Raw genomic sequence first — 24,758 nt, 5'->3', positions numbered from 1 at the left:
AATCCAAAAGTGTCCTACAATTTTTTTTTTCTTTTGCTAACAAATTACAAATATAATTAATATGCAATTAAATTAGTGGGAATGAACCAATATGGGTTGGTTCTGAAGATAAGAGGTCAAGTGTTTTGTTTTTTGTGAATGAAGAAAATTTCCGCTAGAAATGCTTTCTTCTCATACTCGTTACAGTTAAAATATGTAAAGTCAAACTTTCGATATGTGTAAATTATGGTATATAAATATGATTTTTTTTAAGTACCACTTTAGTCGATCTACCGTAAATATTTAAAAATTGCAATATTAGATACTGTTATTCTCTCTCATTGTAAATACTTATCATATTTTAATATTTTATGTCTCTTAAGAAAATTAAATTATAATAAATTATTGAGTGAATCGATTATAATATTCTTAATTTACAATATTTGGTCACATGATAAAAATGAAAAAATTATTTATTATTTATTAAATTCATAAATATAATAAATATTTAAAAATATAGTATTTTCTCGATTATGATAAATATTTGGGGAGGGAGTGGTATGATAAATGTTAACAAAAATAGAGTGGGAGGCTTTTGCAAAATTGGGTTTTTATTGGTCCCAAAATGCAAAAGGTAAAATTACGGTAGCATACCAGCAAAAACATTGATTTATTAAATAATACCGAACGGTTATAATTCAACTCCAAGAATGGTCTAAACAGTCTTTTATTCTCCGGTTCTTCTCTTCAAGTCTCTTTTACCAATGAATTCAATTTATCTATAGATGCTCAAAATCAACTTCAAATTGACCTGTTAGCATCTGGGTCGACAGATTGAACAGGAACTGAACTGTACAAAACAAGAATGCGCCAGTTTTTATTTCAAATGTTTTTATGAATTTCTATATTTTGGGTTCTGTTATAAACTATAGTCGGCTTTTGGTTGTTGGAATGGTGGTTTTAGAGTGTAGGTAGTGTTGATTAACGAGTTTGGACTGGGTTTTTGATTATGGCAAGACGCCATGGATGGCAACTCCCTGTCCATACTTTTCAGGTACTATATGTCTCTTCTTCATCTGCTACAGTTGTTCAAATTAGAAGAGAAATGTGGGTTTTTGTTTTGGGACTTTTGAGTTGTAATTTTACGGGTTCTTTTTCTAGTTAGGCTTTGTGTTTGATATCTGAAGCCGCTGCATAGTTATTGTGCTTTTATTGGTTGCCATCTATATGCATTTCTTTCTCCTAATTATGATGTAGTTGGATTTGCTTTTATTCTTTTTCTATTTCTAATTTATCTTCTATCTCTTTTTTTTTCCTGCTCATGCTTGAATAGTTGTCTAGTGGCAAGAAAATTAGGTCTGAGTATTTTTATATGCTGTGCTGTTCATGAATAATTTTTATATGATAGCATCTGTATTAGAAATATGTTGACAGATTTGATTAACCCAATATTGAAAAGGACTCGGTGCTTTTGGAACGAGGCACTTTACCATTCTAATAGGAACTATTTGACTTTTTGTTGACAATTGCCGGGTTGCTGAGATAAATTAGCTCGTGAACTGAAATTGAAATTTTGACTCTTGAGCTAAGTTGTTGAGTTTGTATGATTGTGCTTTACTGCAGTTGACATCTTAGATCTCTGATTTGGACTAAGAAAAGTAAATCAATTTGCATAAGGGATGTCCTAATTAAGAAAGATGGAATCATTTGTCAAGTTATAGTATAGTTGGTAGTCGCTCTTTTTCTGGTGTCCAAATACTTTTCCCCAACTGTATAAGGAAAAAAAAAGAGGAACGTAAGTATGGAATAATAGAAGTATAAGTCATTACAAGTCAACACTCATTTTTCCTCAAAGTTTGCTGGTTTTATCTTTTTGTGAGGTTTAGGAATAACTGTGATGATCTCCTTCTCTTTACTGTTTCAATATTCTGATTTTCAATGTCTTTTCATGGTGCACAGATTGTGGCTATAACAGTCTTCTTCTTGCTATCTGTTGCATATTATGCCTTCTTTGCACCCTTTCTTGGGAAGGATATATATGAATATGTGGCTGTTGGTGTTTATTCTGTCTTGGTAAGTACATTTCATTTTTCCCCAGTTTCTTTATTAATAGATCTAAATTCCCTTGCTCTTTCTCCTTTTCATCATCTTCTTTTGTTTCTTCTCCCTTTTCTGGTTAATTACCAGGCACTTGCTGTGTTCATCCTTTATGTACGATGCACTGCTATTGATCCTGCTGATCCAGGCATTCTACTTGAAGCTGATGATGCAGCAGCAAACAAGTCACAAAATGACACAGATCTGCCTGGTTAGTGTGACTGCAGTACATATACATTACTTAGAAATACTGATGACTAGAGTCCATCATTGGCTAGTTAATGTGCTGTTTATTAGAATCTAAGGTGACCAGAACACCTTAACAAGTTCCTTTTGGACCGTCAGAAAGGATAAAATCCAGTATGAAAAGTTGTCTGATTTTGTCACTTGAATGACAAAGACATGGTGCCATCATTTTTGAATAAAGTGATTATGGAACTTATTCTCCTTTTTTGGAACAATTGATTGTGGATAGGAACTCCTTCGAACTCTTTGTATTTTTTTTAATATCTGATTAAAGCCTTTATGGTGTTCAACCAGGACATGCATCTTCTATTGAAGAACCTGGCAAGATAAGGTTAAAGGATGGAGGAAAATCAAGTAAACGTGGTTCAAGTTGGTGTTCAAAACTTGGATGTTTATTTTGTGGTTTTCTTGTGAAACAAGATTGCCGCAGAGATGAAGATATTCATCAGCAACAATCTCTAGAGGAGGCTTTATTCTGCACATTGTGCAATGCTGAGGTACAGTATTTATTCTGGTGAACATTATATCAATTGCCCACAATCAAAAGCCCCTGCAACCTTCTTCACAAGATGGGCTCACAAACACACTCACGAACCCAGAGAAAGGAGGAAACTAGTAAGAAGAAATAAAATTAGCAGGGGAATTTCAGAAAGTTGATAAACTCCTTGATCCCTGGTTAGGTTACTTGTCCATAGTTGATGTGGAAGGTTCATGCAGCGTGTTGAGCAACTTTTCAGTAGTATTTTTTTTTTTTTTTTCAGATGATCTTATAGTGATCAATCTTTCTTAGAACTTTTGATGCGTAGGTACTGAAGTGCAGGTATATAGGAATATAGTCAGGTGTATTCATAATTCATTACAGAAAAGAGAGAACAGTAACATTTTTATTAGGAGTGTATATACTAAGTGCCCTCCGTCTCCCCATCCTCCTCCTCCTCCTCCTCCTTCTTCTTCTTCCTCTTGTAATGTAGGAGGATGTTGCTAACTTCATTTTTTGCTAGGTACGCAAGTTCAGCAAACATTGTAGAAGCTGTGACAAATGTGTTGATGGATTTGATCACCATTGCCGGGTAAGATATAGCATGCATCCTCCCAGCCCTCATGGAGCCCAAAATCATTGAGTTATTTTTAATGTCTCAAGCTATGATTTAGAAGGGATACTTATCTTTGATTACTTACTGATGCTAGTTTTTACCTGGGCAATCTCTGAAAATTTTGTAAGAGACTCACAAATCCCACATACGCTGTTCATTTTGATTCACTTCAAAGTGTCCATGTTATGTTTTCTAAACAGGATATTAGTTTCTCCACATTCAGTTACCTTTCTCTTTGCCTTTGGCATTATTGGGTTAATGAAACATCTCTTGTTGGTGCAGTGGTTGAACAATTGCGTAGGGAGGAAAAATTACATCACTTTTGTGTCCCTGATGGCAACTAGTCTTGTTTGGGTAAATTTTAGATAAACTTTTTTATGTATAGTTTTTATTCTTATTCAATTTTTAGTTGTTTGTATCTGTTAGATTCCTCAAAATTCAAATGAAATATTATTTTTTCTTGCATGTACTTGTATCTGCATTTGGCCAGCTTGTTGTTGAATTTGGTGTTGGTGTTGCTGTTCTTGTTCGATGCTTTGTAGATAGAAGGGGTATGGAACATCAAATAGCAGATAAGCTTGGCATAGGATTCTCCCGGCCCCCATTTGCTACTGTGGTGGTAAATTCCCAACTTTTAGCAGATATTTACCAACTGATATTTTTGATTATTTGATTGGAATCACAGAGGTTGAGGCATTGTACACATTGATACACTGACCTGGAAATGAGTAGGCTGATCAATGTATTTGATGTCACCTCTTCAAGAGAAATGACCTGACTAGGGACATTTGTATTTGGATAATATGAAAAGATTGAAAAAGAATCCAGAAAAAGAGATTACTGCAGTAGCATTTACTGCAAATTTTGAACTCTCGGTTCTGTTGTTGGAATTACAAGCAGGGCTGTGCATGTGCAATCCTCACTTTTTTATCATGACTTGACTATGAGTCATATTGCTGACTTTCCTTGCTTGTTTCTGGAATCATGAATTGAAAATTTTATATTTGATCCCTGTTAAAATCTTCTGTAGATGTATCTATAATTCAGAGTTCCTAGAAGAGTTGAAATATGCTACTGCCATTTTCAAGATAACTTATATTTGTGTAAAGTCATATTACATGTGATTAACTCTATAATGACTACAGGCTGTGTGCACAGCTGTGTCTTTCCTTGCCACTGTGCCATTGGGAGAACTGTTCTTTTTTCACATGATTCTCATTCGGAAGGTGCGCCTACCCTCACTTCCTTTCCGCTTCCATCTGTTTTGACTGTATGCCTTTCTTGATAGTCAAATATGGGCAATCCTTTGTTTTATGGTTGCAGGGTATCACAACATACGAGTATGTTGTTGCCATGAGAACTCAAAGTGAACCACCGGGACCATCTGTAGATGGAGGAGATCAGCAAAGTCTACCATCTTCACCAACAAGTTCAGCTGTGACTGCAGTGAGTGGAAGAAGCTCTATTGGAATGAGCTTGCAATATAAAGGGGCATGGTGTACTCCTCCGAGAATCTTCATGGACCACCAGGTAATGCAAAAATTAAAATTTATTTCACATTGAAATACTTTCACTGAACAACTTGAAATTGAGCATATCATCATTCTATCTCATGCATTTTCATTTTTCAAATTCACTTTCACTAGCCTTCATGACAATGAGGTTACAATTTGATTACTTTTGGATCTTGAATAAGCAGGATGAAATTATTCCACATTTGGAGCCAGGACGCTTACCATCTACAGTTGACCCAGATGCAATACAGGAAGCTGACAAAGGGAAAAAACTACCACAGCGCCCAGTTCGAATCAGTGCCTGGAAACTTGCAAAATTGGACTCCAATGAGGCAATTAAAGCAGGTGCGAAGGCTCGAGCATCATCATCAGTGCTACGACCCGTAAGTTCTCAACATCATCCGTATGATGTTGATCATTTGTCTAGCAGCAATGTTAGTGGAAGGAGCAGTCCAGTCAGTACCGATCAAGGGTTTCATAGTAGAAATGCTAGAACAGGGACATCAAGATTATCTCCTTCTAGGAGCAATTCATATGCACCCAGCAACATTAGTCATGCTAGCAGGGATGATATTGAAACATGCAATCATAGTCTTAGTAATTACAGTAGTATTAATGTCTCCAACCTTGCCACTTCTCCACCGCAGCAGCAAAATTCTAACAGGGACCACTTCAACCCAATTTATCAATCATCAGCAGATCAATCCCCCTTGTCAGCAAGACGAAGTGAAACAAATGGGAATGCCCCCCAAGGAAATGTGGCTCAAATTCCGATGAGAAGAAACCTGGGTGCAATGGAAAATTTGAGAACTTCAGTTTATTGGGATCCCCAAGCTGGACGTTTTGTCTCCTCTTCTTCCAGAGTTGCTGGTTCTTCTCAGGTTCCTGGAGCAGAACTTTTGTATACAGATCAATCAATATTCTTTGGCGGCCCTCTTGTGAATGAGCCGCTAAGCAGAGGGACAAGAAGTGGTAGTTCAGTGGCTCCTGGCGTGGACAGAGGATCGATGTCAAGTCATTATCAGCAAAGCAGATCACAGAGGGGTGGCCAACTTCCGGTTTTTGTTCCAAGTGATTCTCAGCAAAACCAATTTTCATCTAGATTGCCTTAAAACACAGCAAAAATAGAGACTCATAATTTGTATTGCAAGTGGATAGTGGCAGATTTCTCTTTTTTTTTTTTTTTTTTTTTTTTTTTTTTTTTTTTTGTGTTATTCCACTGTGCAGTGTTTTCATCTCTCTTCCATTTCATTGGATGTTAGGAAAAGGTATAGCGCTTTGGCTATTTCTACTGATCCTCTAATTAGTACATTGCCATATTATATTAAGTAAGCTTCAAGGAAACCTATTTTGGTAAATACCGTTTAGTGCAAGTGCAAAAAAAGAAAAAGAAAAGTTCCATTTTCGAAGCACTGCTCTTCAGGGCTTTTTGAAAATTAAAAAACAATCGCCGTTGCCGGGGATCGAACCCGGGTCACCCGCGTGACAGGCGGGAATACTCACCACTATACTACAACGACTTCGATGCTTTGCCAACTTTAAACCTAATATATTACGTATTATCTAAATAGATTTCTTTTTTCTTTTCATAAAAAAAGGTTGAATCTTTTTTACAAACTGAAAGTTTGAGAAATATTAAAGTGGGGCATAAATTTTTTGGGCCCGACACAATCTTGAAGGGAAAGTTGAAAGGACAACAAGAACTAATGAATATGTGTAGGATTGTTTTGGTAATTTCCCTTGCTGAGTTTAAATATATGCCAGGTATAAGTTGTATCGATAGACCTGTATTTTTATCATTGTAATTTCGAAAACATATGTAATAATCAGAGGCCAACACCAGTAAATATAAACTCACCTACGCACTTTGATTTAGGATATTTTCGATTTGTGACCACTAAATACTTTCTATTGAATATATAAATAATAAAAATAGGATTACCATTGAAAAAATTAATAAAAATAGTAAACTACCCACCAAAAAATTGGCTATCTTGAATAATAACCGTCACTTGTATTTCTGTTTCAAGACCGTTATGGGATGGAAAAGGAGAAGAAAAACAAAGAAATTAATTAGAGACAGGATCATCACACAAAGAATCTCTGAAACCTGCCAACCATCACCTTCAAAGTCTGTATTGCTGGATACGTAGAATTAGACAATTGAACTGATACATTTTGTTTCTTGTAAATATATATCTTCAAGCTGTCTGTGTAAAGGTCAAGGTTAGAGAGACATGGGAAGTGCAGAAACCCCAGGTGCGAGGGAGCTTGACCAGACACCCACATGGGCTGTCGCTGCAGTTTGTGCTGCTATTGTTCTCATCTCTATCCTATTGGAAAAAGTTCTTCATCATGTTGGAGAGGTAAATTCTCTCTCTCTCTCTCTCTCTCTCTCTCTTTTTTTCCTTTTCTTTTTTAATGAATAATACCTTCCAGTTTCATATGTTATATTTTAGTTAAGAATTTATGCAACAATTGAGGGAAAGCAAATATTTTGGTTAAATTTTTATTAACAAGTTTGCATGTTCAGCTTTTTCTTTTTATCCTGTATATGTTTACTGATTAATAATGCTGCTTTTTATGTCAGTTCTTTCAAGAAAGACACAAGAAAGCTCTGTATGAAGCACTTGAGAAAGTTAAAGCCGGTAAACTTCTCATTTTTCTCCGTTCTAGTTAGTATTTGATTCAGACTATATGTGAGTTCCAACTGATCAATACCCATTTTCTGGTTATTTGTGCAGAGCTTATGGTTTTAGGATTTATATCTTTGCTCCTGACATTCAGTCAGAGCTACATTGCCGGAATGTGCATCAAGGAAAGATATGCGAATACTATGTTGCCTTGCCCCAAAAAAGTTCACGATGATCATGTTCACGATGATCATGATCATGGTCATGATCACCATGATCTTCTCACTACGGAGGAAGCACATCATCACCGCAGGCTTCTATGGCATGAACGCAGATTTTTAGGTGGCGGCGGCAATTCTGTAGGCTGCGGACCGGTAATTAAGTTTATCTTGCTAGGATGTGATAATAAATAAATTGAACCAGTAGCACGATGGAAGTTGAGTGGCAACCCAAAGGTTACCAAATTGCTAATGAAAACTGAAATTAATGTTTATCCAAATAAAACATTAACAAAAATTCTTGAAGGTTTTTTTTTCCATTGTTTTACCTTTAGATCATATGAAAGTTCCGCAGAATTTTATATAAAGAGCAGTTATAATTCTTTTAGATGACTTGTTAAGTAATTTCTGATGATTGTTGAATGTGTTATTTTCAGGGATATGTACCACTTATATCTTTGAACGGACTGCACCAGTTGCACATCTTCATATTCTTCTTAGCATGTTTCCATGTGTTCTACAGTTGCGCAACTATGACGCTTGGAAGATTAAAGGTAGCATAACGCTTTGGATTTTCTCGAATAATTTTTTTGTTTCCTTTCTTTTAATCTTTTCTTTTATTTGACCTATTATAAATGGAGTAGCAGAATGCAAGAATTACGAGTTCCTTTTGTGCAGATTCGTGGATGGAAGGAGTGGGAACGTCAGTGTATCAAGGAACACGAAGCTATGAATGGTACTTTTATTGGATGTTAATGTAGTTCTTTTCACTCCTGCTTGAAGCTTGCACTGCTTATCCATAGTTTAATGCTGTTCAAGTCATCAAGAGTGGTTCTAATTTTTCTAGTGATGAATTGGGAATTTGGTAATTGTGCTGCAGATCCAACAAGATTCAGGCTCACACACGAGACATCTTTTGTGAAAGACCACACAAATTTCTGGACGAAAACGCCAGCCCTCTTTTACATTGTAAGGAAGTTGTCACTGACCTTTCCTTTTTCATTTTCATTCACATACAAATATTGGTGGAAAACCATTGTATTAGTCAAGACATAGCTCTAGTATTTTCATTTTGATCTGTTCCAGGTATGCTTCTTTCAACAATTCCGTAGATCTGTTAAGAGAGCTGACTACTTGACCATGCGACATGGGTTCATTTCCGTGAGTTTCAACGATTGTAAAGATTTCAGTATTGTGTTTTCAACTTTTTATCATTCATCAATTAACTGAATTATACTCAAAAGGTTCATTTAGCGCCTGGAACTAAGTTTGACTTCCAAAAGTACATCAAAAGGTCATTAGAAGATGACTTCAAGGTCGTTGTCGGAATCAGGTAAAAGAAATGAAACATTTTCTTTGTTCATTTTTTAAATATGTAACTGTAGTTAGCATGTAATCCTTCATTCCATTTAAACTATGTCTCAATTATTATTGTTACTTTTGTGTGCTTCTGGCAGTCCGCTACTCTGGGCCTCTGTGGTGTTCTTTCTGCTTTTCAATGTTCATGGTTAGTCCTTTTCAGTTCCTTTTACCATTTCAGTTAGTTTCCATGTTCTGCATTTGGATTTGAGCAGGGTGTGATGATGTTAATTGATTTTTTCCTCAGGATGGTGGGTCATGTACTGGGTTTCTTTGATGCCTATATTTGTAAGAAATTTGCCACAAAAGATTCATTGGTGATGTTGCTTAATATTTTATAAGATGAAAGATTAATTGTGCTTAATTTTGGTTGAAAGGTAATCTTATCAGTTGGAACAAAGCTTCAAGCAATTATAAATGAAATGGCACTTGAAATTACAGAAAGACATGCTGTAGTCCAAGGAATACCACTTGTGAAGGTCACCGATAGGCATTTTTGGTTTAGTTGGCCTCAACTAGTCCTTTACCTCATCCATTTTGTCCTGTTTCAGGTATTTACGAATATATAATTAAGCAGAACTAACATTTGAGGCTTTGCCCTTCTGACAAACTGTTTGCACAAATTTTTCTGCAGAATGCATTTGAACTAACATATTTCTTCTGGATATGGGTAATTAGCTAGTACTCTCTTCCCATATTGTTTTTTTTTGTTCCCTCAACATTCTTAGTGGAGTCTTATTATTCTTTCTCATGTTGCAGTACGAGTTCGGACTGAACTCATGTTTTCATGAGGATTTAACTCTTATATACTCAAGAGTCGCTCTCGGGTAATTCATATTCCTGATAATTTGCCAATGGACACTTAGAATTTATACTTAAATTGAATGTTATAATGTAACAGTTTTGGAGCCCAATTTCTCTGCAGCTACAGCACACTTCCACTCTATGCTCTTGTTACTCAGGTATGGATATAACCTTGTGCAGAATTTATGTAATTTTTTTCAAAGATTGAGTTTTTAGTTTCTTTTTTGAAAAATTTTAGATGGGATCAACAATGAAGCGATCAATCTTTGATCAACAAACTTCAAAGGCCTTAAAGCAGTGGCACAAAAGTGCTGTCAAGAAAAAGACAGGGGATAAGCATGATCACCATCGCCGTACTAGGACTCTAGGTGGAAGCCCCGGCGATTCTCCGGTGCATTCCCCTGCTCATGAAGGAGCTCACCCTGTAGATCGTGAATTGACTGATGTTCAAATACACCAAAGTGGCCCTCAGACGGCAAATATCACGGCAACTGTGGATCTCAATGGAGATCAACAACAACCTAGTAGTCAACCTAATCTACTATAACTTCATCATTTTCATTGCCAAAATATGTGATTGAAAATGCTAATGTTTTAGGTTACTTTTAAGAAAGACATCTTTAGCTGGTTCCAATGTAGTTTTTGTTTCATAGTCAAGAGTGGTTATTGACTGTAACATTATTTGACAGTCACAAACTGACTTACACTACCTGAGAAAAAGGCAAAAAAAACCAAAAAAATGTATGTACTCTGATTATTAATCCTTGTTAGGTACATTTTGTAAAATTACTCATAAAACATACAATTAATTCATATAGTTGTTAAGTATTCTCAATTAAACTCTGCATTTTAAATTGTTTCATTTCTGAACACAGGAATTGCAATTCTTAGAGAATTCAAATCAGAATTCATTTAAACCAAACACTCTGCACATCAATTTACTAGTTTTATTTCTTTTCAATTCTTGGATAGAGAGTATACTGAAGAACCTATAAATGGGGGTATAATTGTAATTACATTGATAAGAATGGATAGAGATAACGTGGGTGGATTGTAATAACTTCTGTTGTATAGGCATTTGGATGCCGGAGGCCATGGCTTGTATGACTATGAGGAGCTTAGACAGATGGACCGTTAATCATCTCCAAATTATTTCAAAATCCACAAAAAAACAAAGCTTTGAACCTTCAAATCACATTCTTCTTTCAATACCCACTTCGAGAAGATGTGCAATTTTGATATCTTCGTTGCCCTTTAGCCTCATTTCCCTACCTCAGTTATCAGAGGCCAGAGAAAGACGCAACAGGAAGGTCATCCCCCTTGAAGACTATCTCACTGCTCGTTAGTTATTCAGTTCTCTCTTATTCTTTAATCTTTCATTTATTTGGATCACCTCCGTCTGAGTGATGTTATGGTTGGCTTGGTTCAAAATCATGGCAGGCAAATTTGGAAATTTGTTTGCTTTGGTTTAAAATGTTGGCACAATTCATATTGACATTAGAAGATTTTTGGATTTCTGTGGTTGCTTGACGTTTTGCTTTTAATTTAATTTAATTTTTTGGTCGCTGAAAGGATTGTAATTTTTGGAACTCAAGAGTAGTGATAATACAATTTCTCTAATAGGTAGAATAATATCATCTATTTATCAAGTTTTTTCTCAATGTACCTGCTTGATGGTTCTGTAGTATTTCAAATTGAATGCAAGTGGCACAGACTAGATTCAGTTGAACAAGACAATTATAAATATACAAGACTAAAGAGAAGAGGGTACATTATTAGGAAGAGAGAATTCAAACAGAAGCTCAGCTGCATACAAACTGCAGCTCATTTAAATTTTCCACTAGACAATCAACGAGTGATGAAGTTTTGGTGGCACTGATGCAGTCTGTTTAAAACTAACATTTCCTTTTGCTTTGTTTATATTGAATTTACAGCTAATGGGTTAAAATATTATGATGTTGTTGAGGGGAAGGGTCCAGTGGCTGAAAAAGGATCAACAGTTGAGGTTAATTACTGTCGAAACTGAAATTAACTTGCTTTTTCTTTTGTTCTCTCCTTTAAATTTCAGTTTTAACTGCCTGCAGGTGCACTTTGATTGCTTATATAAGGGTATAACTGCTGTGTCGAGTAGAGAATCTAAACTTTTGGCTGGTAACCGTATAATTGCACAGGTTATTATATCCTTTTCACATATGAAATCTTTACTTTTGCGATGTATGATCTTACACATCCAGACAAGAACTGCCTACTTGCATCTCCTAATCTCAGGCTATATTCTACTGTCAATCATCCAAATGCTTCTTTGATGAAAAATTTTGTTCAGTCATATGATAGTATGAGTACTTAACCGATGCTCATCTTGTCGTGCTTTATTACTTAGCCATACGAGTTTAAAGTTGGAGCACCTCCAGGCAAAGAAAGGAAGCGAGAATTTGTAGACAACCCAAATGGTCTGTTTTCTGCACAGGCTGCACCAAAACCACCAGCTGCTCTGTACTCAGTAACAGAAGGAATGAAAGTTGGAGGAAAGGTGGTAGCATGCTCTTCTTTCTTTGTAATTATATGCCCAAACAGCAGGAGATTTTTTTGTTTTATGTTATTAATTTCTCTTATCTTTTCTTACATTGAAAAATTTTCTCCTCTTTGCAGAGGACTGTTATTGTTCCTCCTGAGGCTGGGTATGGCCAAAAGGGAATGAATGAAATCCCAGTAAAGTCCTACTCCTACAGATATAGTTGGTCAAATTCCTAATATTTTGTTAATCATAGATAATATTTGGGACAAAATGGTCAAATTATTTCATCTGTAATGCAGCCAGGAGCTACATTCGAGCTGAATCTTGAGCTTTTGCAAGTACTGCCACCTGAAGAGAAGTGAGAGCTCATATTTGGTATGGTTGCAAGAAGAACATCTCATCATGGTAAAATGAATTTTTGCTTCTGCTGTGGAAAAGTGCATCTAGCTTAACGATTCATTTGGAAGAGCATTTCTTCTTTCCCCATAGGCCTAACCTGTCCACTAGCCAAGTCCATATTACTTCCAATTTGATTTGGAGAAGCACATTGTTGTTTGTTACTTCTGCTATTACATGATGAATTTTTACAAATTTATTTGTTTACTTCTGGGGGATGTGTTCAGTCTTCACCTATTGTTTCAAAACAAATATACATATTCTACTAGATATTTAATTTTCCAGATGATTTTTCTATTAAAAGGAAAAATTTGACAAAATGAGTTATATCTGGGCTTTCGACCCACATCCAGGGCCTTTTCTTCGTTTCCTTGTTTCCTGCCGAGCCTCCTACTGCAGAAAACAATAGGGAAATACGTAGAACAAGTACTTCATTAATTGAAGCGACTTGCCGAGTGTGTGGAAATGACATGTCGTAGAATCATTCCCATATTGTTATATCAAGTTTCAAACCAAGCGGCTTTATTCGAAACAAATATCATAACCGTTATAAAACAAAATCCTTTCTTCTCATTTCACAAATAGGCATTAAGGAGCTCGTTCACAAGCCATTTTTTCACCGTATCACAGTTTGTTTTTGGCCCTAATTAAGCTCTATTCTCCTCAACTGAACTACAAAATGCCAATCTATCATGCAATAACCACAGGAAATTGCAGTTAGCAAGTCAAATATTAACTCAACATAAAAACCAAAATTCTTATCTTGAAACTCAGCCACTTCACTCATTTTAATTTATATCTCATTGATGTAGTCTAGAAGATCTTCAACCTCCTGCCTCAAGGCTACAACTTTCTGCTGGAGTGGGGCAACCCTATTCTCAATGTCCCGCCCCCCCAGTTTCTTCTCATAGCAGTCCACTACTGTTGAATGTTTTGCCATCAACCTCTCTTGTAATTCTCTCTCCTTAGCCACCAGCTCCTCTACCTGTATAACAGACATTACGGATCAGTTATCAGGAAATGATTGTAGAAAGAGTATAGGATGGTAGTATAAAATTAGCTTTGGTGTGCACTGAGCACGCTACAGCAAACATCATTCTTTCAAGTAACAACTCATGTCAGTTGATGGTTTAATCTGTTTTTTAGCTATGCTAATTCAGATAGAATATGTTATTGAGATAAATTCCAAGCATCAAAGATGTATCGTCTGCAACAATCTATAATGAGTAAACAGCAAATGAACCTTGGGCAATATATGAGCAGCTGTAGGAGAAGATTGCAAGAATGCTAATAATGGCTTGAGCTCTTTCGAATGCTCTTTCAACGAAACATCAGCTGTCTTACGAGCAGTTTTACAAGCTTGGACATCACCTATCCTAGAAAGATCACGTAATGATGCTTCTAGCTTCTCATGTGTTGCTAGACATTGGTTAATGATACTCTCAACCTGCTGAACTGTTGCTCGCACCTGGAAAAAAAGAAATGAAGTTACATATGTTTAGGCTTTCTTATCCATAAATAAAGAAATGATACAGACTATGACTCTGATATGAAACTATCCTACTTACCTCATCCCACTGCAGTTTTGCCAAATAAGAAGCAGAAGACTTGGAGATTGACAAGTCAACATGAACATATACAATGCAAGCAACAAAAAAGAGGAAAAATCCAGAAATCAACATAAATGGCTCTTGAAGCATCAAGAGTTTGTTGAACCTGTAATAGACCTGCAAATATCAGAGCAGGAAATTCTCAATATTCATACGAATGGAAGTTACCATGCAAATTGCATGAAACTCATGAAAGATGGTATGGAGCAACTTGTTTACTTTCTAAAGTTTTTGGGACAATTGTTAAGATATTTATTCAATTAACTATTACGTAAATGCTGTTCATTAAATTTAAAGAGGCAAAAGAACTAATACCTGAAAGTATTGATTATGCTCTGGAACAACATTGACCTTTTCAAGCACTACTACTGGCCTACCAACAATGTCCAAGTGGGAAATTTTGGTCTGCAATAAACCACACTCACAGTTAAATAGCAATTTTTATAGAAGAAAAGGTAACAATTGATTAAACACAAAATGATTTTAAGAATACAAAGGGAGAAACAAGGCTTCACAGCCCTGTGATACCTCTTGCTGTTGCTTTACGGGAAATGGGGTAGAAACAGATAAATCTGTAGACCCCTCAGGTAAAACAACCTGCAACCAAATACTGGGTCAGGAATGCCAGGAAACAGCACTCTTGTAAATCACAGAATTGCAACTAATAAGCATATGTTTATATATATAAACTAAAAACAAGATGATCACTGCATAATAAACCTTCACAATGAGATTATCAATGACCAGCTCATTAATGGGGGAAGCAAAAGAGATGTTCAGGAAACGTTTTCCCTCTGCCTCAAACAAAAAGTCCTGAAGTGGCAAACTGTATCCAATAGTAAAAGTTGTTCTCCAACCACCAAACATAGGATATCTAGGTTCAATCAATAGCTCTATCTGCAATCAAAAGGGTACCTCAATCAGAATCAACAACTAACGAAATCTAATTAAATTAAAAAGATGTACCTTTTTGGAATCAGAAAACAAATGAGATGTTGATATATTCCCAATTTCATCCCTATAATAAATGGAATGAGCTCTCGGAGGCAATTTTGCAACTAGATGTTTTATGGCTGATGCACCTCCCATAGTTGCTCTGGCCTGGTAGTCAAGCCTACAAAAATTAAGGAAACAGATCAGGATCAAACTCAATAGGAATTACCTACACAACACACAACCATAAAGAACAAATACTGACCTGGAAAATTCACCCTTGCTTTTAGCCCCTTCATGGACAATATTGTAATGTTCTGTGACCTGTACATTGCCCCAGTGAGAAACTTCTATTTCTCGTACCAACTCCTGAGCAACAGTGAATGGTTGATTGGCTTCAAAATGCACAACTACAGGTGAGTATGAGAAAGGCGGGAGATTTTCATATGGACCATATTTGATCTCTGAGCCATGCAACTTTGTATTCTCAATTTTTGAATAAGACTCTATTCTAGCCCCAGGTAGTTTAACACTGAGTGACTGAAACTTTACTGCATAAGGAGAAAGATAGTATGCACTATCTTGGAACAATACCAACTGAATATCAGCCTGGGTAATTTTCTCAGGAAAGGGCTTCAATGCATGGGTAAATACTGCCAAGACATCCAAAGTCAATGTATCCCCCTCGCCTAGTGCCTTAGGCAGTAATACAGAATAAAAATTCAATCCAGGAGGCATTGCTTTCGGATTGGCAACTTCAACAGAAAGAGGAATACCAGAGTTTTTCATTTTCCCTTTTCCTTCAGTAGTTGATGCCATCAAATATGCCAAATTTTTTGCCTGAACCTCAGGAAAGGCCAGCAAAAACTCTGAAACCAAACCAGGACCAGCATTCTCTACCTGAAGAATCAAATATGGTCATAAAATTAAATGTGCTAGAATATTTTTTTAGTAAAAAAAATTCACATTCATGAGAAAGAATTCTCACTTGCAGAAAGCAAACTAACATGAATAAATAAAATAATTAAAAGAAAAAGTATCAATTTCTGCCTTCAAAGTCAAAACATAGTCCTCTTAAGAGTTATTAGTAAAAAATCAAACAAACACATACAGGACATCATTCAAGCACCTTTAGGGTTGAAGCAACTCGTACAATTTGTGAAGTCAAATCAATCTGCAACACAGTATCAAGATTAGGGTTAGAAACAAGAATGAGAGACAGCAATAAGAAAATACAGCAATGAACAATAAATTTCAATCAAGAATTAGATAGGTGATAGAAATGCATGTTTCTGATGAAAGTTAAAAGTTTTTAAGTGAATCTCAGCAAAAAAAAATAAAAAAATAAAAAAAATAAAAACTCACGAGAAGCTGAAAAAAATATATGGATATTTGTTCACTACCCAGCTCTCCCTATCCTAATACAACTCTTATGGCTCAAATTTCATTATCTCATTTCCTCCACAACAAATATACTCACAATTAAATTATGAAAATCAAAAGAAAATGAACAAGATCTCTACTTGCTCGAAGCATTTTAGCTCAAAATGGAGAAAAAGAACTCAATTTTGGCAGAAAATAAAGTGCAAACAATTTACCGCAGAGAGACGAAGACAAGATTTGCATAGCAATTAGAGAGAGACGAAAATGAAAGAAAGGAACTTACACGTCGATCGACCTTGGATATTATTAGATCGGAGAATACAGGAGTTGAGAGTATGGCAATCGCTAATACAAGTGCATTAAACCTGAACCAAAGCCCCATCATTCCGTTGTTATCTCCCATCAGACGATCGTCTCTCTCACTAGCTTGGCTTCGTTAACTGAAGGAGAATGGAGACGGATTTACCAGTTACCTATTTTGTTAGTCTGCCTCTGTCAGTGGGAAATGGGCTTCCAAAAGAAGAAGTTGGGCTAGGTTGGGCTTGGTCCAACCGCTATAAATCTGGCCCAATACAACAAAGCTCGGTTTTACTATTAGCCGCAGCTCGAAGATAACAGAGCGAAGCAGGTACACAGCTACACAACGACCGGAAATTTCTGCTGCGAAGAGCAACCACACCGATTGATATAGGGTTTTTGGTGTCGCCGTCTTTGGGATTGTAATTAGGCATATACGAAACAATGGAGACGTCTCTAAGATACGGAGGAGACTACAAAGCTCTCAGAATCCATGCCAAGGAGAAGTTACCTCTCGATTCTAAAACTCATCTGCAGGTGATTTCATTTCTCCAACACTTCTGCTTCTTCTTGTATGTGCATGCTTCAACTCTGTTTTTTACCTGCTGATTGACCTGCAGATTATTGATTGAAATTTTAATGCTTGATTATGAGTTTAGTTGCATGTTAAAATTGCTTGAATCTGTGCAAAGCCTTGAAATTCTGTGTTGTGAAAGGTAGATTTATAACCGTCTTTTAATTTTTGAAGTGGTTAGCCTGTTTGTTTGGAAATTTTCCATTGATTATAGCATCAAGCGTGGAATGTTTTAACTTCAATTGGCTTTAGGTTCATGGAGAGCTAGATACGAGAATTGGAGCGCCAACTTATGTTAGTGCAATGATAAGACGCTTCTATCCAGAGGTATGTTCTTCTCTTTCCCTTCATTTTTACTATTACCACTATCATGTGCATTCTCATTAGGCAACTGTAAATCTTCTTGTAAAGTATATACTAATATATTTTGTTAATGGATGATAGTCATCAGCCAGCCTTGGCATGGGATTGCACTATGATAAATATGAGAAGCTCACATACAGAATACGTGGAAAAAAAGCCTTTAATGTAACGAGTGATGGTTTTTTAACCTTCAATATAAAGGGGTGGTGCAATATTGACAAAGAATTTAAAGAGGTTAGTCTTTTCTTTGGGCCCTTCTTGGAACTGTAGTTGGTATATGAGGTTTGGTGCAATGCTCCAAAATTTTTGCCTGACCTGTGTCTGTGACTTAATTGTTTTTAATTTCAATCTTTTGTAAGCTTAATGGAATTAAAATTACTTCTTTAAAAAATAAAATTGCTAGGTGAAATGATAACTAAAAGTTATCGAATCTGTATTTCTAGGTTCACTATTGCAACTAATATCTTCTGATATGTTGACAGAGGAAGTCAAAAGGAGCTGCAGAATTTTCTTGGAGTATTTTTAATTTTCAGAAAGACCAAGATGTTAGATTGAAAGTTGGATATGAAGTGACTGAAAAGGTATAAATACCTTTATGGATGATGTGTAGATATCATGTTTTATTTTCCACTATGTTGTTTATTTCATGATTCTCTTTGCACACCTTGCTTGGCATATGTCATTGCAGGTGTTCACTATGAATTTTGATCTCTCACTCTATAAAAATAAGATGAAAATGACAACAAAACTACAGAATTATATTGCAGTCTTCCATTTTAGAAATTTTTATGTGGAAGGTGGAATTCATCTTCTGGTTGTACATCTGGCGTTCTGTTTATTATGAATTATGACAATCTATTGTGATGAATTATTGTCATATTTTTTTTATGGTGACAATTCAAGATGGTGCAAACTATCCTCGGTAGTTAGTAGTTAGTACCTTGGACATTGTGGCATAGCCAAACCCATTTTCAACCTTGTCATTCTATACTGAATTTAATGTTAACTTTCTTCTGCTGCTCTTTGTTAATTCTTTTTCCGCCTTTCAGGTGCCTTATCTGCAGATTAGGGAAAACAATTGGACTGTCAATGCTGACATGAATGGTAGATGGAATGTGAGATTTGATTTGTGAGTGGATTTCGCATACTCCTTCGGAGGTGAGACATGCTATTGCATAATGCTGATTTCGTTTATTATTCAATTCTGGTAGATGCTGGGAAATTACAGAATAAACATAAGCCACTGTATCGAGGGCCCCTAATTCCCAACTTATCATGTCCTAACTGTCAGCTCATATTTTAACTGGACCATTTAGGAATGCAGTAATGCTTATTCATGTATAGTTGCCCCTCTGATGTTATGTTTAGCTAAATACAGAATTCCCTTAAATTCTGATGATTATGGGAGCTGCCCAAACTAGCTGGACCGGCATGGATATGCAAACACTAGTACAGCATATACATGGAATGTGAAAATGAATAGTAAGTAGTGTTGTGACAGCCTTATTGCAAAATATGAAACTGTTAGGCTCAGTGGTCATCTAGAGCCTAACTGAGTGTGGAAGGTGAGAAAATAGAACAAAAGCAAGGGAAAGAGAGAGAAAGAGGAAGAAACAAGGAGAAAAGATTTAGAAAAGAGAGAGCAGAAGAAATGAGGAGAGAGAAAAGAGTAAGAGATATTATTGATTGTAAAATTCACACTTTACATCTGAGCACATGACACTCCTTATATCTCATTTGCATGAATGACACCTCAACACCTGTTGACATCATGAATGACCCATCAGCATCTATTGACCACTCAGCATTACATTTATAATTAAAGCTATCAATATATGATCCTATTACCCTAACTGCTAGAGTTTTTGAATGTTTTGAAATACAAAGGTGGTCACCCCGATTACTGTAACGGCCCAAGAAGAAACAACTTTGTGCTTGACAAATTTTGGTTACCATCACTTGGTGGATATGAAATCAAATTCCTTGATTTTATTTGTTTCTCAGCACAGATTTTTCCTGTAAATATATTCTTTTAGTTTCAATCACTTTTTACTAGATGCTACTGCTGCCTACTTGAAATAATATACTGACGTCTATTATTTTTGTTGACCAAGATTCCACATTGCTGGTTGCAGGCATGAAATGTCAGGTACAAAATGAGTTAGTTTATGTCAATTCACCGAAGTTTTCCGAGGAAAATGTTGCTGTTGCTGCTGAGTGATTTTGACAGAACAATGATTAATTTTTGAATTACCTATGAACAATGCTTTTTGCACCCCTTGTTAATGTTAAACCTCAGGTTATTGCTTCAAATATTCAAATAATGAACGTCATTTACTTTTCATATTCAACATTTTTATATGCACTGCTCAGCACCTAACTCAAACCATACCTGTCGATTAAATTGGAGTTGCATCAAGTATAGTAGCGAATAGGGCCATGACGAAACTTGATATTGTCCACCCACTTGGAAATATGGGCAATGGTCAAGTAAACCAGACAAGACCATTGAAGCTGGAGGTTCCAATGCATTTAGGCCCTTCATCAATCTGTTTGTGATTGTACTATTATTGGAAAAACAAGTGAAGGTTCCAATTGTAACTAAAACAAACCATAATATAAAGTAAGTGTGATTATCATTATCTTCTTCACCTACCAATATAAATAGATAAATCAATATATGTGCATATATACACCCTTGACAAAAATTAAACCATTACCCAAACTAAATAAACAATTACTAGGATAGTGCTATCTACTTATTTAATCTAATAACCAAATTAGGAAATATTAGCAATAGAATCAAATGAACAACTTTCAGATTAGAATAATAATAATAAGTTTAGTTTAGTGGTTTGAAAGGACAAACCTGACTTGGTAGCACTTCACATGGGCCACGCCACATGGTAGTTGGCCTGTGTCTACCATAAAAGTTACAAGCACAACAAGTATGTCCTTACAGAGAGATTACTAATATTTGTTCTAGCTCCTTGAGGCTCACGATTTTCATGCCATGGTTGACACGTGTCGCGAGTCTAGCTACTCCTACTAAAGTTACGGGTCGATTTGGAAAAGTCGGTGGCCATGAATTCAAGCTTGAAAGCTCTGTTTCAGAATCTTAGAATGTTTGCTCCTGTTGGAACTTCTCTTTTCAAAAAATTCTTTTGATCGACTTTTCACTTTCATTGGCTGCTGAGAAATCTTTAGTTCTATCTTCCATTAGATTTTAGGTTTTAGTTTGTAGAATTAACCTTTCCAGTTATTGTTTTCAGAATCTCTGTTACATCATAAAAAAATGTAAAATGCCCTTTAACTATAAGCATCTTGCCATGGTGGTCATTGAAAAACAAAGGAAGAGGTCAAGCGAATCATTATGGCTTTATTTGCTACTAAATTGTACTTCATCAATATTGCCTCTAGCATATTCATTCAAGGGAATTTCAATCAAGACTCAAGATTTTTGTTTTTTATTGTCTCCACCAACTCTTTAAAAGATATAAACATTCCAATAAATTTGTATCCATTGCTTTCTTGTTGTTATTAATAAGGATAGATACTCGTATAATTACCTAATTGGATAAGCACAAGTGGATTACATTCTTATACTAGTTTTACATTTAAAGTCGGATTAGACTTGCTTGGACCGGATCTACATACCTATGAGTTTTTCGAGTGTATAAATAGAAATATCTTTGTTTCAATAAAAATTTATTTTTTATAGTTTGATCCATGAAGAGGCCCGTCCACTCGATAAGTCACCAAGAATTTAAAATTTTGAATCGTTATTATTGAAGAGTTAAGTAATTTTAAGAGGAAAAAGATGGAATAGTTATCTACATCATCTAAAGAACAAAAAGAAAGGAAAAGGAAAGGGAGTCTTGATTCATGACTAAGTAAAGGATGCATGAGGATTTTGTTATGTTTTCGCTTTTTCTGGCAGGATTAGGAAATCCAAGGTTAGAGGATTAACTTTTTTTTTTTTTTTTTTTTTTTTGGCGCCATGTCATCTGGTAATTGACAGATAATTAACTTTTGATTAATTTAAAAAGCAATTAATTTAATTACAGTAGGGTAGTCAACACGCTTCTCTTTTCCATAGCAAATATAAATACGATATTAATTAGTAATTATCTTTATTAATTTAGGAAAAAGAATAAGGTCAAATATGGTAATTAGAGAAATAAATAATTTTTATAATTAAAATTGGAGGCCAATAGATTCCTTTATTATAAAACCACCCAAATCATTATGATTCCGAGATCAAAATAACGTTCAACACACAACACCAACCGCCCCACACACTGCGCAAAACTTCTCATCCTCTCTCTCTTTCCTCACATGACTCGTTCCTTCAGGTTCCTTGGCGCCGGAAATCCGTCGGCGACCACCACAACGGCCAACACGGACTCGTCGGAGCCACCAGCAGCTTTGGACTCAGACTTCGTGGTCATACTAGCTGCACTTCTCTGCGCTTTGATTTGTGTTCTCGGACTCATAGCCGTGGCCCGCTGCGGCTGGCTTCGTCGGCTTTCCTCTACGGCTAATTCGCAAACTCCGCCTCCGCCTTCTCTTCCTTCATCTGCAAACAAAGGTCTGAAGAAGAAGGTACTCCGGTCACTTCCTAAAGAGACTTTCTCTGCTGATTTCACCGCCAAATTCTCCGATTGCGCCATTTGTCTGGCGGAATTTACAGCCGGAGATGAAATCCGAGTGTTGCCTCAGTGCGGTCACGGATTCCACGTGAACTGTATCGACACGTGGCTGGGGTCTCACTCGTCCTGTCCATCATGCCGTCAGATTTTGGTGGTGGCTAGGTGTCAAAAGTGCGGCGGTTTGCCGGCAAGTTCCAGCAGCGGAGCTGAAAGCGAGGCAAGATTGAAAGAAAGAGAAGATGATGCCAATAGGTTCTTGCCCTAGCTTTTCTCACCTACTTCTTTAATTAACAGCAGGAATTAGAGTTACATACAAAGGAAGATGAGCACAATTTCTGTTTATGTATGTAGTAATGTTGTATAAAAGTCGGTAATCTAGCAAGTAAAACACATAATTAAAATTAATTACAGTGATTAATGGTGTTCTGATAGTGATTAGGTAACAAACATTTCAATCATCTCACCCAAGTTTTGTGGTGTGGCTAGGTGCCGAAGTTGAGGTAATTTAACTGCGAAGAAGTACGATGAATGGAGAGATGGGCAATTTCTCTTGGATTGATAATTACTGGTAGCGATGGAGATACTTTTTGTCTCCATGGCTGACCCATCCTTCTCAGCTTTTGGATTGATGTCCATATCCCTTAATTGTTGTATTTTAGATGGTAATTTTTAATTAAGAGTGACAGATAATTAGATTTAGATAGGAATGGACCACCGAAGGCAGGCAGCTGAACTAGCCAACCAACGGCAGGAGATGTATCCAGCAGAGGTGGGTCAGTTGTCACTGGGTTGAGCAGCCACCAGTTGATTTTTGCGTTGACAAATGATTTCGTATTTAAGCTGTCTTTCTGTAGTGCTCCAGTGGAAATGACTTGACCGGACGTTTTCATTTTACTTTAACTGAAAGGATTAGATCAATTATTGAGCAATAGCAAAATATTATCTGAACCAAACACCGAAAACAACAAATACTAGTAGTAAATAGTGTAAAAAAACAAAAAAAAGACTTAATTGAGAGGTATGGAAGGTCTTGATTCTCCAAAAGGAAAAATTTATCTCCGAAAGAAAAAAGTAGTGAGCTGATCTTGTTGGAAGACCAGAGATGGCAAGTGCATATAGTTGGTAGTGCTAAAATTAGCACATGGGCTAGATGCTTGAATTTATAAAATATATTTGAAGGCCACAATTCCAAGCTAATCCCCCACCTGCTAAAAAAAAAAAAAAAAACAACTGCCGTCTTCTTTGTTGCGTTGAGACCCCTGACCTAACAAAAGGTAAGATTAGTCCACTTTCATGGTTATAGCCTTTCTTTATTCTATTCCATTCCATTTTCTTCGGAACCGTTCAATTAATTAATTCTTGCTTCCATGACCAAACTAAAGCATTAGAAGAAGAAGAAGAATAAGTGAATAATCCAATTTCATTGGATGATCCTTAATAAAAAAAAAACAACATTGGGTCTCAACTCCAAATATAATAACTAAAATTACTCCATAATGGTATAGCCCTTTTGTGGCAGTAAATTTATAATTTTTATATATAGATATTGTAACATTACCTTTTTTAATTCTCTAACCCTAATAAAAAGTGATGGGAGAGGAGAAATTAAACCCATAAATAATTAGGGTTAGTGACCAAATGATGAATTGAGATTTAATCAAAGTTTAGGACCATTAGGCAAATATGAGTGGTATAACTAGGGTGGCTGTGGGTGGGTGGAGGACATCGATTTGAAGCCACTCATCCTATTCCTCGTGTAATAATAATACTCTCTAATTCTTTTTTTTTTTTTTTTTCTCAAATAAGAATTTCAAAACTAGCATGCCATCCAATTTTCCTATTTTTGAACTCTTTATTTAGAATCATAGTTACATGGTAAAAAAAACATATTTCTATTTTTATTTATGAAATATGAAGTCAATTATATATACTCTAATATCCTAAGGTACATTGAATAATAGAAGTATATGCATGAACCATTTGAACTCAATTACTTCTATTTGACTTATGCCACTATAAATAATGCTCTTAACTCACTAATTTGTGAGTTAATAACTTCAATTAACTTTTGAAATATGCCAACGATTAACC

The 24,758-nt window shown here is 35.9% G+C and overlaps 6 protein-coding genes, 1 long non-coding RNA gene and 1 other non-coding gene across 10 annotated transcripts; 5 read left to right on the top strand and 3 right to left on the bottom strand.

Annotated features, from left to right (window-relative positions):
• Window positions 1–677: 677 nt before the first annotated feature.
• LOC105635195 (DHHC-type zinc finger family protein) lies at window positions 678–6,228 on the top strand. The gene is made up of 10 exons (XM_012218216.4): window positions 678–1,033; window positions 1,939–2,052; window positions 2,167–2,287; window positions 2,617–2,819; window positions 3,324–3,392; window positions 3,699–3,770; window positions 3,907–4,035; window positions 4,562–4,642; window positions 4,740–4,946; window positions 5,116–6,228. Exons 1-10 carry the CDS (start codon window positions 989–991, stop codon window positions 6,040–6,042), a joined length of 1,968 nt encoding a protein of 655 aa, XP_012073606.1. The 5' UTR covers window positions 678–988; the 3' UTR covers window positions 6,043–6,228.
• A 150-nt stretch (window positions 6,229–6,378) lies between these two features.
• On the bottom strand, window positions 6,379–6,450 carry TRNAD-GUC (transfer RNA aspartic acid (anticodon GUC)). The gene has a single exon. It is a non-coding gene; the product is annotated as a tRNA-Asp (tRNA).
• A 529-nt stretch (window positions 6,451–6,979) lies between these two features.
• On the top strand, window positions 6,980–10,796 carry LOC105635383 (MLO-like protein 9). The gene is made up of 15 exons (XM_012218466.4): window positions 6,980–7,296; window positions 7,521–7,578; window positions 7,675–7,937; window positions 8,219–8,335; window positions 8,460–8,517; window positions 8,662–8,750; window positions 8,868–8,942; window positions 9,026–9,114; window positions 9,239–9,288; window positions 9,388–9,428; window positions 9,518–9,691; window positions 9,775–9,810; window positions 9,900–9,967; window positions 10,042–10,102; window positions 10,183–10,796. The coding sequence occupies exons 1-15, from the start codon at window positions 7,168–7,170 to the stop codon at window positions 10,489–10,491; spliced, it is 1,617 nt and encodes a 538-aa protein (XP_012073856.1). The 5' UTR covers window positions 6,980–7,167; the 3' UTR covers window positions 10,492–10,796.
• A 210-nt stretch (window positions 10,797–11,006) lies between these two features.
• Window positions 11,007–13,062, top strand: LOC105635194 (FKBP-like peptidyl-prolyl cis-trans isomerase family protein). Its single transcript, XM_012218215.4, has 6 exons — window positions 11,007–11,285; window positions 11,879–11,949; window positions 12,029–12,115; window positions 12,325–12,474; window positions 12,594–12,653; window positions 12,759–13,062. Exons 1-6 carry the CDS (start codon window positions 11,027–11,029, stop codon window positions 12,819–12,821), a joined length of 690 nt encoding a protein of 229 aa, XP_012073605.2. The 5' UTR covers window positions 11,007–11,026; the 3' UTR covers window positions 12,822–13,062.
• A 340-nt stretch (window positions 13,063–13,402) lies between these two features.
• On the bottom strand, window positions 13,403–17,245 carry LOC105635193 (Ribophorin I). The gene is made up of 10 exons (XM_012218214.4): window positions 17,065–17,245; window positions 16,528–16,572; window positions 15,664–16,298; window positions 15,432–15,579; window positions 15,186–15,362; window positions 14,994–15,062; window positions 14,781–14,870; window positions 14,424–14,582; window positions 14,099–14,323; window positions 13,403–13,840 (listed from the first exon to the last, which is right to left on the bottom strand). Exons 1-10 carry the CDS (start codon window positions 17,182–17,184, stop codon window positions 13,649–13,651), a joined length of 1,860 nt encoding a protein of 619 aa, XP_012073604.1. The 5' UTR covers window positions 17,185–17,245; the 3' UTR covers window positions 13,403–13,648.
• A 135-nt stretch (window positions 17,246–17,380) lies between these two features.
• On the top strand, window positions 17,381–20,359 carry LOC105635192 (outer envelope pore-like protein). 2 transcript variants are annotated; one of them, XM_012218213.4, is made up of 6 exons: window positions 17,381–17,615; window positions 17,905–17,979; window positions 18,097–18,249; window positions 18,498–18,596; window positions 19,065–19,173; window positions 20,130–20,359. In XM_012218213.4, the coding sequence occupies exons 1-5, from the start codon at window positions 17,523–17,525 to the stop codon at window positions 19,146–19,148; spliced, it is 504 nt and encodes a 167-aa protein (XP_012073603.1). In that variant the 5' UTR covers window positions 17,381–17,522; the 3' UTR covers window positions 19,149–19,173; window positions 20,130–20,359. The 2 variants fall into 2 exon arrangements, with proteins under 2 accessions (XP_012073603.1, XP_012073602.1); XM_012218212.4 differs by having other exon boundaries at window positions 17,382–17,615; window positions 20,151–20,359.
• Window positions 19,187–21,368, bottom strand: LOC119370105 (uncharacterized). The gene is made up of 2 exons (XR_005177685.1): window positions 20,885–21,368; window positions 19,187–20,564 (listed from the first exon to the last, which is right to left on the bottom strand). It is a non-coding gene; the product is annotated as an uncharacterized LOC119370105 (long non-coding RNA).
• Window positions 21,369–22,242: 874 nt separating this feature from the next.
• Window positions 22,243–23,585, top strand: LOC105635191 (RING/U-box superfamily protein). 2 transcript variants are annotated; one of them, XM_012218211.4, is made up of 2 exons: window positions 22,243–22,919; window positions 23,154–23,585. In XM_012218211.4, exons 1-2 carry the CDS (start codon window positions 22,354–22,356, stop codon window positions 23,164–23,166), a joined length of 579 nt encoding a protein of 192 aa, XP_012073601.1. In that variant the 5' UTR covers window positions 22,243–22,353; the 3' UTR covers window positions 23,167–23,585. The 2 variants fall into 2 exon arrangements, with proteins under 2 accessions (XP_012073601.1, XP_089582641.1); XM_089726515.1 differs by lacking the exon at window positions 23,154–23,585 and having other exon boundaries at window positions 22,243–23,081.
• The last annotated feature ends 1,173 nt before the right edge of the window (window positions 23,586–24,758 follow it).

Source organism: Jatropha curcas, chromosome 9 (assembly GCF_041381405.1).
Source record: "Jatropha curcas cultivar XTBG-Jc1 chromosome 9, XTBG_Jcur_1.0, whole genome shotgun sequence".
Classification (NCBI taxonomy): domain Eukaryota; kingdom Viridiplantae; phylum Streptophyta; class Magnoliopsida; order Malpighiales; family Euphorbiaceae; genus Jatropha; species Jatropha curcas.
The sequence above is the reverse complement of the archived record's forward strand: the minus strand, read 5'-3'. Positions and strand labels throughout refer to the sequence as shown.

Coding starts and splice junctions, on each gene's coding strand:
- LOC105635194 (XM_012218215.4), top strand. CDS start 11,027: ATGCCGGAGGCCATGGCTTGTATGACTATGAGGAGCTTAGACAGATGG. Junction 11,286..11,878: donor TGAAGACTATCTCACTGCTC/GTTAGTTATTCA, acceptor TTGAATTTACAG/CTAATGGGTTAAAATATTAT. Junction 12,116..12,324: donor GTAACCGTATAATTGCACAG/GTTATTATATCC, acceptor TTTATTACTTAG/CCATACGAGTTTAAAGTTGG.
- LOC105635383 (XM_012218466.4), top strand. CDS start 7,168: ATGGGAAGTGCAGAAACCCCAGGTGCGAGGGAGCTTGACCAGACACCC. Junction 7,297..7,520: donor TTCTTCATCATGTTGGAGAG/GTAAATTCTCTC, acceptor TTTTTATGTCAG/TTCTTTCAAGAAAGACACAA. Junction 7,579..7,674: donor ACTTGAGAAAGTTAAAGCCG/GTAAACTTCTCA, acceptor TTATTTGTGCAG/AGCTTATGGTTTTAGGATTT.
- LOC105635195 (XM_012218216.4), top strand. CDS start 989: ATGGCAAGACGCCATGGATGGCAACTCCCTGTCCATACTTTTCAG. Junction 2,820..3,323: donor GCACATTGTGCAATGCTGAG/GTACAGTATTTA, acceptor ATTTTTTGCTAG/GTACGCAAGTTCAGCAAACA. Junction 4,643..4,739: donor ACATGATTCTCATTCGGAAG/GTGCGCCTACCC, acceptor TTATGGTTGCAG/GGTATCACAACATACGAGTA.
- LOC105635192 (XM_012218213.4), top strand. CDS start 17,523: ATGGAGACGTCTCTAAGATACGGAGGAGACTACAAAGCTCTCAGAATC. Junction 17,980..18,096: donor TAAGACGCTTCTATCCAGAG/GTATGTTCTTCT, acceptor AATGGATGATAG/TCATCAGCCAGCCTTGGCAT. Junction 18,597..19,064: donor GATATGAAGTGACTGAAAAG/GTATAAATACCT, acceptor TCCGCCTTTCAG/GTGCCTTATCTGCAGATTAG.
- LOC105635193 (XM_012218214.4), bottom strand. CDS start 17,184: ATGGGAGATAACAACGGAATGATGGGGCTTTGGTTCAGGTTTAATGCA. Junction 14,324..14,423: donor CAAAACTGCAGTGGGATGAG/GTAAGTAGGATA, acceptor CTTTTTTTCCAG/GTGCGAGCAACAGTTCAGCA. Junction 13,841..14,098: donor CTGCTCATATATTGCCCAAG/GTTCATTTGCTG, acceptor TCTGTTATACAG/GTAGAGGAGCTGGTGGCTAA.
- LOC105635191 (XM_012218211.4), top strand. CDS start 22,354: ATGACTCGTTCCTTCAGGTTCCTTGGCGCCGGAAATCCGTCGGCGACC.